This window comes from Lepidochelys olivacea, assembly GCF_965140295.1.
Source record: "Lepidochelys olivacea isolate rLepOli2 genome assembly, chromosome: 6".
In the NCBI taxonomy this organism is placed as follows: Eukaryota; Metazoa; Chordata; order Testudines; family Cheloniidae; genus Lepidochelys; species Lepidochelys olivacea.
In genome coordinates this window covers 99917414-99929850 of record NC_140416.1, presented here as the reverse complement: position 1 = coordinate 99929850, position 12437 = coordinate 99917414, and the positions used below count along the sequence as shown (strand labels likewise).

The following is a 12437-nucleotide window of genomic DNA, read 5'->3' as shown; positions in this document are numbered from 1 at the left end:
CTGGAAGAAAACATAAAAGCATCACTGATAAAGTTTGCAGATGACACAAATTGGGGGAGTGGTAAATAATTAAGAGGACAGGTTACTGATTCAGAGCAGATGATGATTGCTTGACAAACTGGGCACAAGCAATAATAAGTGTTTTAACATGGCTAAATGTATATATCTTAGAAAAAGAATGTAAGCCCTATTTAGATGATAGGGAACTCTATCCTAGGAACCAATGACTTGAGCACAATCTATTTATCTTACTAAAAAGAAGATTAAGAAGTGACTTGATTATAGTTTCTAAGTACCTGCATGGGGGAAAAAAATGTAATGGGCTCTTCAATCTAGCAGAGAATGCTATAATATGAGCCAGTGGGTGGAAGATGAAGCTAGACAAATTCAAAGTGGAAATAAGGTGTCCATTTTTAATAGTAAGTAATTAACCATTGGAACAATTTAGGAAGGAGCATGATGGATTCTCCATTACTGTTTTTAAATCAAGATTGGATGTTTTTCTAAAATCGTCAAAGAATTATTTTTGGGAAGTTCTGTAGCCTGTTGTATACAGGAGGTCAGATTAGATGATCACAGTAATCCCTTCTAGCTTTAGAATCCATGATTCTAAATTAATAGCATGGTAACCCTATTGTCAGAATTACTTGCTATGCCAAAAAGGTCACTGAAAATGGAGAGTGAAATTAAGATATAGGACAACCACCAGTAATACTTCTACATGTTTTTGGAAAATAACTCAGGTACTCATTGTATTAGTGGGATTATTTAGCTCACTTGTTAATTGGGAGAAAGATTGGATATCCTTGTAGCCTTTTATTTGTTTGCATCTCACTGGTTTTCCAGCAAAGAGTTGATGGACACATCTTCTCCCATTTTTATAATAATTCCCCAATGCACAGTTGATTCACCAAAAGCTGTTCTAGTTCCACTCACACAATGAAGCACAACAGTAGTGAACTCAGTTACCATTAAGCGAAAAGTATGGAGAAGAAAATAAAGAAAAATGAGTTTTGTAGAATCTCCAGTCCACTGCCAGTTACCAGCCTCTCTTTGGCATCAGTGAAAAGATGTTAAAGGCATCACACCTCTGGGCCTAGACCACTCCTCAACTTCTGCCTAATAAAATATGGTATTGTGCAGCCTGTAACTCACTGACTATGAGAGAGAAAAGGACTATCCTCACTAAAAAGCTGTTCAGCCATACTTCATTCTCATCTTTTTAAAAGGATAATTCAGAATTGTAGCGTGCAGTAGTATTTAAAAAAGGAGAAAGCAAAGTAATGTGTTAAATGCAGCTTTTATCAGCATGTTCTAATCTTTTACATTTACCACAGAAGTGTCTATTTTCATTGATTCAAAGGGAAAGCTTGCACGTAATCTTTATTTGCACAGTGGAGTATGTATGATTGCAGAAGCATACTTCCCCAGGATACTTCATAGGGAGGGTGGCAGTTTTGCATCATAAGGCATCAAGTCTCTCACAGGGCTCTGCTATTCTGGCTAGTATGATGGGTCCATACTTTAAAAAAAGCATGTTTTTTTTTAAAATAGAAAGCAGCTACTGTTCAGTATTTAGCTGTTTGAAAGGAAAGGCTCTTTCCAACCTCCATTCAGAACTTCAGTCTTATGATTAGATCAGACATAGGTGTTGTTCCTGAAGCAGCTATTGAAACCGGAGATTGAATTAAGTGTCAATCAACTGTAATCTACTGATCTGATTAGAGGCCTTTACAAATGTTTGGTGCCGATTGCAAACAACAGCCAAGCAGATCGGAATGATGCAATAGCCCACAGTTTTGGGGTCAGCTCTTGTACAGGAATAAAGGAACAAAAACATCTGTAAATATGGTATTAAAAATATAATAGTCCAGAGCCAAAAAGGCAGGGACAGCAGTCGTGCTTTTAAGGAGTGTGTCCATGTGGTTCCTTCTCGTGGCTCCTCAGAGTGCTGTTGAATGTGCTCCAGTGCTAGTTTGTTGTAAGTCTCATTTATTTCAAAGACATAGTAAAAAGCTGCAGCACTTGCTAATAGATACAACCCCACACCAATCCATCCCATCCTCTGGCGGAAGTTCATCATTCTCCATCCTCTGCACCTTTAACAAAAACAAGACAAGCATTCAGTAGAGATATAATCCAGTGTTTGGGTCATGAATTACTTGGTATGACAGTATAACTACTAGAAACTACTACAGGTACATCCTGTTTGGGACTGTTCTTTTTTTCCTTCTTTACATTAATAAGGTGTCATGCATTACTGCAACAGCATGCTAGTGATAGTCAATTACATAACCCCTTTACTGTGATTCTGCTGGTAAAGTGAAATGGATGACCCAGTGTCTACTGGAGCTTGGACAAAGGGCTAGCTGACTGAGGCTCAATCTTGACAAGACAGAAATAGCATTAATTGTGACCAGGCTAAGAAAACTGGCTAGACTTGTACAAGCAATACTAACTAAATAGCCATTATTTGAAAGTTAGGTTTGTAATTTAAGATCTTATTAGACTTTGGGGTTCTCCTGAATGCCTAGGTAGCAGCCATGTCAGAGGACACGTTTTTCCATCTGCATTTAGTAAGGCAAATGCAGTCCCATTTTGGATGGAGACCCTGCTATACTTATGTCTTCATCACCTCAAGATTAGACTATTGTAGTGTGCCCTACTTGGGGCTACACCTATAAGAAAGTTCAGAATACATCAGCCATCTCTTAATTTGCATTTTTCATAGGAAGCACTATACTAATTTCATTTGAGCTTTAAGCACTGGCCTTGACTTTTACAGTTCTAAAAGGTTGAGAGACTCCCACTATCCTCAAACAATATTACTGCAGTCATCGCCATCTGAGGTGCTTGAGCTGGAATGTCCTCACTGTAGAGAAGGTGGAACTGTTTGTAACACAATCTTTGAGGGGTCCTTTACTTCAGAACATACTCTATCCACCACCCCTTGGTCTACCCGAACCTGAATTTGTTAATTGTTCCAAACTTTCTGGTTTTCCCTTTTTCTGTGACATTTGGAGAGGGGACTGAAAGAGGTTACATGGTAACACAGTATTAAAAAGATGTGAGGTGGGTCTGAATGAGTAATTGGTAGTGGTTTTAATGTATTTAATATAGTTGATTCTTTATTGAGAATTTGAAATACTGCAGAGGCTCAGTGCCTAGTAGGAGCACTTCTAATATGTATATTTTCAGACTAGAAATAATCTATAATACATAAGATACCGAAAACAGATTTTAACATGAATAGCTAACAAAAGTTATAACAGCTGTCTAGCTCCCGGTGTCCATGTCAAACAGCTACCCCAAGGGGTTGTTTTGGTGACAGATTCACAAGTTGTACCTCAGCCTTGAACTAGAGGAACATTGGCAGGGCAGGAAAGTTGCCAAGTTGTACTTATTGTGGCTAGATGATTTATATAACCAAACAAAAACAGTTTTTTCCCCCCAGATATTCCTATCCAGTTGGTAACTTGTACTTTTAAACAATGTAAATACAAGTCAAACAACTGAGCAGAGTGCCTCATTCTGATATATTAGATGTGTCTGTCAGATGCTTCTAAACCACCATGTTATTCAAAACAGTTTAAAAGAAGTGTTTAACTATTGGGTAAGTACTGCCATAAAAATGCCAGAGTATATGTTTACCCAACAGCTTAGTGGCAGTCTAGTTTTTCCAGTAATTAGACATTTTATAGTTGTCTATTGGTAATTTCCTTTTTAAAAAGGAGCAAAGGAACTTGAATAAATAAATGGACAGATATAATTAAAACTGCAATACAAAAACTAAGAAATTCAGAGTTAACAAAATTTACTTGTATCATTTTAGTTTCTTACCTCTCTCTTTCACACAACAGGAGTTACAGACAAAACATCAGCCTTAGTTCTGAATTAGTTTAGAAAAGTCAATAGAGATCATTGCTTGGAAACCCTAACATTAATTTCTTGGTTTACTGGCTTGGAATTGCCCAATTCTCTATTTATAGCTACTACAGTTTTCCAGAATTAGTATTAAAAAACCCACACATTTATTCCAGTTCCTCCACTCTCGCACCAAATAACATTCAGTCAGAAAGTACAAGTTACTGCTGACTTAAAAACATGTGATCTTAAACACCAGTCACTTCCAAATGACCATGAGACTTCAAATTATACTTTGGTCAGAAAGCACTCTTGCAGAGGTAAAATATGGTACGCTCCTACAGAGATCCAGCAGCTGGAGATGGTCACCTGCAACTTGAATGATGCCCCACTTTTAGCAATCCTGGGCACACAACTTCCCCAATAATTAAGCCATTATTTTCCCTTTACTATATTTATGTAAATGTAAGGGAAGTATAAGCTTGTGATTACTTTCAATATGTTGTTACATGGAACAAGCCCAGGCTTATAAACTTCTAAAGTATTACATTCACACACAAGTTAAAGATGAAATCTAGATTTAAATGAAATTTGTGATTGACTATTTTCATTTTATTGCAAATCCCTTCATGTGCAAGTTGTACACCTATGGCATTTGTTGCCGTCTTTAGGGAAGTTTATGTACAGTTTTACACTGAAGAACTAGTTTTAGATGCTGCTCATGTTTGTGTTGAGTTGGAAGATGCTCTAGGATTTTCAGTGAAAGATGCCAGAAAAACAGTAGTACTTCCATGATATAGGTCTTTAGAAAATTTAGCTAAGGAAACCTTACTGTCAGCACTCCCCTCTTGCTGAGGCACCGAGAGATGATGTGGCTTACTAAGGTCACATAACAGGCACGTGGCAGAGCTGGGCTTTCAGGAGTTTTTGACTCAGACCACGAAATCATGCCGCTGCCACAAAACTGAGTCAGGAACAAGTTATAAGGGGCTGTATGTATTATAGTAGCCAAAAGCTATGCTTTTAAAAGCTCTATAAGTGTCCGGAGCAAATGCGAGAGACTAAAATTTAGCCTGCAGGCTCCTCCGGGCAAGGATCTGTCTTCTAGCTATTTGTGAGTGGTGTAGACCCAGCACGATGAAACTGAAGCGATGAAGAAAATAAGATCCTTCCCTCCCCCACAGCGATACTCCTAAAAGAGAGGCCACCCCCAGGCTACGTGCCCTCCCCGCGCCGGGCTGCTCCCTCTCCAACCCACAGGAACACACCCGGGAACGGTCCCGGTCCCAGGAACCCCGCACGAAACTGGTTCCCCTCCTCGCCTCCCCGTTCCCCTTCGCACCCGCTTCACTCCCCGCTAGACCCCTCCCCGGGTGCGTGCCTGGGGCAGCCCCACGAGCCTTCTTCCTCCCACCGCCGGCGTGTGCCTGCCTCGCCCACCCGGGCGGCCCGGCAGCGACGGTCCCTTCCCCGCTCCGGCGAGAAGCGGCTTCTCCTACCTTCCTCAACTGGAAATGCGGCGGGCGAGCGGCCCGATCCCATCACCCCGCTCCCCCGCGCCGGGAGGGGGCCGGAGCCGCCGCCCAGCTCGATCGCTGCCTCCTGCGCCGGGCAGCAGCAGCCATCTCCCTGCGGCCACTGGCCGCCCGGCCGGAACACCTGCGCTTCCGGGAGCGGAGGCTTTCCACTTCCGGTGTACTCTGCCCTACTTCCGGGCCCCAGGCGGCGCTGACTGCGCCTTGTGCCGCCGGCTGAGCACGTGACGGGGCGGGGGCAGAGGAAAGAACTCTTAGCCACCGCCATCTTGGATGGGGCCTAGGGCCCCACCTGGCTTGCCAGAGCACGCCCAAGATGGCTCTTGGGCAGGGCCGTGTGGCTCTCATGCGCTCCATACAGGCGCAGGGCTGTAGCCCACCCTGTGATTGTTAGTGCCTCCCTGGTTGTCACCAGGGCTTCAGCTGGCCCCCTCGGTCGCTCCCAATCGTCACCCTCACCCAGGTTTTCCCGCTATCATCCCTTTTTGGAGGTCGCTGTCCTGGGAGGCTCTGGATAGACATGTAACCAGTGGAAAAGTGCTGGAGATGGTTGGAACTCAACAAATGCTAGTGAGAGATCTTATGAAAAGAGTCGCTTTGCAGGGTGTGTTTTAAGGGGTTCAGCTGTGATTAAGGGTGCCAGAGACTTTGTAGAACTGGGAGGGACGCTGGCGCCAGAGGGGCCATGTCCCCCACTTATTAACATGGGAGGGAGCAGCATTGTCCCCTCCAAACTGCAAGCTTCAGGCCTGTTGGGGACACTGGGGCGTGGCCACTATGTAACTCGAGGGGATGGAAGACCACAAGTGTTGATGAAGCCCCCTCGCACTAGGCCCAAGTGTCCTTGCCCCCCTTCCACCCCGCCTAGAGGCACTCGCCGCAGTTATGCGTACTAGGCCCAAGTGTCCTTGCCACCCCCATCCCCCCCGACTGGAGGCACTCGCCGCAGTTATGCGTACTAGGCCAAAGTGTCCTTGCCGCCCCCCCGCCTGGAGGCACTCACAGCAGTTATGCTGAGGATCTGCAACAATATGTTGCAGAGTCAGACTGCCTGAAACTAAACAAGGCCAAACAGGGCAGTTTCATCATGGAAGAACAATGCTGAATAAAGCAGCTTTATGTATGGTTTAACAGATGGTACAGAGAACAAGGGAACTAGCTGGTAACTGGATTGGCTGGCTATATGGATACTTAGGGCAGCTTGCTATTGGATAAGTATGCTGAAGAAAGGATGTATAAAAGCCTGTGTAACTTCCTGCTCTGTGTGCAGGATTTGAGATTCTATTCTTCCTGTACCGTGTTTGCAGCTGCAAATAAACTTTCCTGCTTCTCCACCCTGTTGTGATTATTGGGTGATGCACACCGGGCAACGAACCTTACTGTTGTTCGCCTCTGGCACTGGGTACCGGCAACAGGCCCAGTGGTCGATTACCCCCCGGGGCCTGTGCCCAGAGACCTCAGCCAATTTGGACCACCTGCTCCTCAGCCTTGCTCTTCCTCTTCCCCTTGAGAACCCGCCCCTGGGTAGACAAGGAGACGGAGCCTGTGTAGAATGAGTATATTCCCCCTGCCCTGCCTTACGGGGAACTGGCCAAGCCACTTGCCCAAGCCCTGCACGGACTTGGCTGAGCCCCCTTTCCCTTCCCCCCCGAACCCCGCATGTAGAGCTGGTCTGTACCCCTTCTCCCTTCCCCACCGGCCCCTCACATGGAGCTGGCCCGAGCCCCCTCTCCCTTCCACCCTTCCTGCCCCTCCACGGAGCCAACCTGATTCACTTGCCTAAGCTCCTTCCTCCCGCACATGGGGCTGGTTTGAATCCACCTCTCGCCCCTGCCCCGCTCCAACCCTGCTGCTCACCTCTCCCCCCATCCCCTTTCTGGCAAAACCGGGCATTTGTGGTGATCAGTTGGCAAGAGCAAACGGGAAAAATGCCTGGTTTTGCCAAAAAAAAATTGGGACATCCAGGGCCAAAACTGGACTTACGGTTATCCTAGATCAGGTGTCCCCAAATGTTTTCGGTTGTGCCTCCCTTACCTGGTCTGCGCCTCCCCACCCAGGAGCAGGGGCCGGGGTTGTGGTTGGGGGCTGGGAGTGGAGCCGGAGGTGCTGTTGGGGCATGGCCAGGAGCAGAGCCATAGCTGGGGGAAGGCTGGGTTAGGGCCAGAGCAAGGCTGGGCACAGAGCAGGGCTGGGTCGTGCACCCTTTTCAGTCCCCACCACACCCCTTTGAAGGTTCCTCCGTGCCCCCCTATGGGGGGTGTGCCCCACAGTTTAGGGACAACTATCCTTGGCTGGTAAGAGCCACCAAGGGAGCCCAAGCAGCTGTGGAGAGCCAATGGTCATCCACTTGGCCTGGGTGGGGGACTGGGGTGCCCAAGAGCAGCCCCTGGCCTGTGTCCCTGCCCCCCAAGATGTACCATCAAGGGCTCCGCACAGTGACTCTCTGGAGCTGTTACTAGCTGAATGAATTTGCCTAATCATCTCCTGTTGTTCTCCTATATGCCCTTCCCGTGGAAATACATACAGTCCCTCTATAGCACATAGACTGCTGCATTTTTAATACAATGGATTCCAAAGACATTAAACTCAATTCAGTAAGGTTTGTCCATGATGTTACAGGAAATTATCAGTCTGTCACAGAACCTTTCGCTTGCAGGTCGTTGGTTCAATTCTGTTAGTTATTCATTACTACTCATCTGAAATCTATCTGTCTTTGTCTGTCTATCTAATCTCTGTTGCCAACTCTTGTGATTTATGGTGCAGCTTATGATACCAGATGTTTTTCTAAAAACCCTAGTTCCTAGAATCATTTGAATACATCAGAATCTTAGCTTTCATTTTAAAAAAACTGTCTGGCCCTTGTGGTTGTGGAGATAGGCTTGAAAATGTGACCCCCCTACCTGGCTTGACAACCTGAAGACAAAAAATCTACCCAAAGCCCTCCAGAGGTATTATTTAAAAAAATATCATGGTTCTTAATTCAGTGTCATGACTTTTGAGGGGTTGATTCATTAATTTTGAACATGTGTGGCTGGTAGTACTCCTGTCTATCTCACACTCATCACTCTGGTTTCAAAGTGCCTTACAAGTTTATTAGTAGTAGCCAGTTCATTTGCAAATATTTGTGACCATCCAGTATTACAAAGGGATTTTGACTGTTCTATATATTTTTTTCTCATGGATCTTCCATGACGACGCAGTGGCGCGGGAAAGTTATCGTTAATGGGGCAAGAAACAAAGCAGCTCTGCCGAAGAACCTGCAGCAGTGGATTGCCCAGTATCTCCACGAGAGTTTCCTGGAGATCTCTGAGGGAGATTCCCGTGAAGTGAGGAAGTGTATCAACAGCCTGTTCTGCTGCTCAAACTAGGCATGAGGTGGGAGACAAGCCTGCTTTCTGCCACCCTCCTGCCCCCAACAACTCGCTTCAGCAATTCCCCAAATCAGATCCACTTACCAGGGGCCTCCTCTCCTGTTTGCGCTTTGCCAAGATCCAACTGCTATGACTGGCTAGCTCCTCCAGGGTAGAAAAGAGCTCCTGACTGCATGCATCACTGGCCTCTGAGTCATCCTCTGCCTCTGGGTCCCCCTCCCCCTCTTCATCCAAGATTGCCTCCTCCTGACTCGGTCCACTCTTGACTGGCACGCAAGCCAACGAAATATCTACAGGGGCCTTCGCAGTGGAGGTGGGGTCACCACCGAGGATTGCATCCAGCTCTTTGTAGAACCGGCAGCTTGTGGGCGCAGCACCGAAGCGGCGGTTTGCCTCCTGCACTTTGTGGTAGGCGTTCCGCAGCTCCTTCACTTTGACCCTGCACTGCAATGTGTCCCGGTCATGGCCCTTTTCTTTCATGCATCTAGAAATCTGTCCATAGGTATCATAATTCCAATGGCTGGAGTGCAGCTGTGACTGCACTGCCTCCTCTTCCCAAATGCCAATGAGGTCCAGCAGCTCGGCATTGCTCCAAGCGGGGGATCGCCTGGTGTGTGGAGCAGGCCTGGCCACCTGGAAAGATGCGCTGAGACTGCTGCATGCATCACTGAACAAACAGGAAGGGGACTTTCAAATTTGCAAAGGAATGTATGGGGCTGATGGTTGGTCACCTGAGGGCAGGGCAGTAGAGTTCAATCCAGTGGCCAGAGAGGCGAGAACAGGCATTGTGGGACACCTCCTGGAGGCCAAGCACAGCGCTGTAATCGCCACGGTGCCTACTCTGGCACCACAGCGCAGTAGCCCCAGCGCAAATAGCTCTGTGCCTCTCGTCGGGGTTGTTTTCTTAGAGCGCTGCATCTACGCAGTGTCTGCACACCAAGTGGCTTGGCCGTGTGTACACCTCGGGAGTTACAGCACTCAAAGCTGCTTTACTGCGTACAGGGGCCTAAGTTTTGTACCTAGTTCTTATGGTGATTAACATTAAGATGTGGCCATGAAAGAGACAAATGTCATCTTAGGATGTATCGGATGAGGTATTTCCAGGAGAGACAGGGAAGTATCTCTGAGCGCACCTATGGAATCAGGCCCTGGATATGACCTGGGTGGCCTAACGCCCATGTTTCCCCAGGTTGGTGAATCACTCTGGGGCTTGGGAGTAGGTGCTTGAGTGTCTAGATTGAGGTAGCACTGCACGTGCTCAGATGCAGAAACATAGGCACCTAAGGAACTGTTTACTCCAATTTATGCCAAGCAACTTTAGGTGTCAGCAGGCATAGGTGCCAACTCCATGGGTGCTCACCCACAGGGAAAAAATGGTGGGTGCTGAGCACCCACTGGCAGCCAGCTCCCCCCTCCCCACCAGCACCTCCCGCCCCCCAGTCACCCCACTAATCAGCACCTCCACCTCCCTCCCAGCGCCTCCTGCCTGCTGCAGATCAGCTGTTACACCACGTGCAGGAGGTGCTGGGGGGGAGGGGGCGAGGGTAGGGCACACTAGGGGAAATGGAGGCGGGAAGAGGCGGGTGGAGTGGGGGCTTGGGAGAAGGGGGCGGAGCCAGAAGGTTGAGCATCCCCTGTCAGATTAGAAAGTTGGCGCCGCTGCCTACAGGTTAGGTGTTTTGTGGATTGCAGCGGCACCTAGAACTGGGACTTAGGTGCCTAAGTGCTTTTGCAGATCCCACCCTAAGTGCCTGATCCTGAACTATTAGAGTCATTGGGAGCTTTGATGTTGATTTCAGTGGAGCAAGATGGCAGCTTTTGACCACAAAGAATCAAGCCCATCTTTCCCTATAAATTCACGTGGCCATGTTGAAATATTGGAGAATATACGCTTCTTACTGGGGCAGATTTGTGACAGCACAGCACCCAGAACAAACAGCAGAATCCTTTGATATGAAGCAATTTCACTTTGAGTCCTATTCTGCAATCTGTACCTAGGCTACGGTCCCACTTAAGTATTTCTTCTAACTCTGCTTGACAGAGTTCCTCTGAAGCCCACCAGATGGTGCCCTACAACACACAGAGTATGTGTCATATAAAGACACTGAATTAAAATCTGGCTCCACTTAGGTCAATGGGAATTTTGCTACTGAGTCCGATGTGGTTAGGATGTCACCCTCTTTCTTTAAATGTGGGTGAGCCACTGGGCCCTGATCCTCAGCGATATTTAGGTACCTAACTCCCATTGATTTCAATGGAAGTTAGGCATCTAAATACCTTGAGGCTCTGAGCCTCAGTGCCTGATCCTCCTACCACTGAAGTCAATGGCAAAAGTTTCAGTGAGAGCAGGATTAGGCCTTATTTTAGAATGATTTCCCTTCCATGTTTATAAAAATCTGTGAAGTCCATCTATGAAAAACTACAGATTTAAATTTATGGGAATTAGCCTTTTCCATAAATGATGTCATCATACTGTTTATTTTTAAAATGAATGAAGATCCAATAGATTTAATTAGCTATTGAAGGTTAACAAACAGATACAGACTCAGAAAAAGAAAATTTAAATGGAAGATTGGCAAGACTTGCTAACAGCAAAGAAACTCACAAGCAAAATAATGGAAGCCCTGTTGCTTGATACATGAAAATTTAGATTGGACAAAGCACTAGAAAACACATTGCAGAGAGCTATACTACACAGGAACTGTACAGATATGTTTCTTCATCCTGTAATTTCTATGACTCAGAGATGTCCCCAAAGATATTTATAAATGAACTAAGGTAAATTCTTGGTCATCTGATTTATAGGGACCAACAAAGGTCTTATTCCATAATCTGGGAAAGGTGTAAATAAATGGTACAAAAGTATGTAACAACTTTACAGAAATGCTGAGAAAGTTCTGGATTGTGGAATGATGTGATCGCTTTAAGGGGATGGAATGATTTGGCTTTGGATATGTGATTACTGGATGAAGCATACAAGGCTCCAGGACCCACCAGTAGTTTCCTCCCATTTTTCTGAAAATAAAGGTCTGTAAAAGGCAGGATTGTCAGTCTCTAATAGCTTTCCTATCTTTTATGTGAGCCCAGAACTGATCCCATCCCAATACATTAAAATGGATTTACCATTAATGTTTGACGGTCAGTTAAATTCCCTGTATTCATGAAATTTAAAAGCACCTAAAGCCTTTGGAGTAAAATACCCTGTTATGTTACTGAATAGTTTAGCATCATATTGCTTTCTGGACAGCCGTGGAATACAAAGCTAGACCATGATCCTGCAATGGCAGCTGTGCAGCACTCCACTGACTTCAGTGGGAGTCTGTGTGGCCTTCGGGGTCCACCTGTATGCAGCTCATTGCAGGTTGAGGGCCTGAAAGTATTTGGCAAATAAAAAAAAAGACACCAACATTAAAACAATGTGCAGAGGTTTCTTAACATCCAAAATACAACGGACTCTCGCTAGAACGCGGGATTTGGGATCCATGCACAGTACCGTGTTAAAATGAATTCCAATTAAAGTAATTAAATTTGGGATCCATGGCTACGACCGCGTTATATGCGAATTCGTGCTATATAGACACGCGTTCTAGTGAGGGTCCAGTGTACTTCCTACATTTGATTATTAGAGGGCCTTAGGGATCCTCCAAACCTGACACTTAGACCAATA

General features: G+C 46.0%; 1 protein-coding gene across 1 annotated transcript; it reads right to left on the bottom strand.

Annotated features, from left to right (window-relative positions):
- Positions 1-1281: 1281 nt before the first annotated feature.
- Positions 1282-5593, bottom strand: LYSET (lysosomal enzyme trafficking factor). The gene is made up of 2 exons (XM_084630672.1): positions 5364-5593; positions 1282-2099 (listed from the first exon to the last, which is right to left on the bottom strand). Exon 2 carries the CDS (start codon positions 2081-2083, stop codon positions 1688-1690), a length of 396 nt encoding a protein of 131 aa, XP_084486798.1. The 5' UTR covers positions 2084-2099; positions 5364-5593; the 3' UTR covers positions 1282-1687.
- Positions 5594-12437: the final 6844 nt, after the last annotated feature.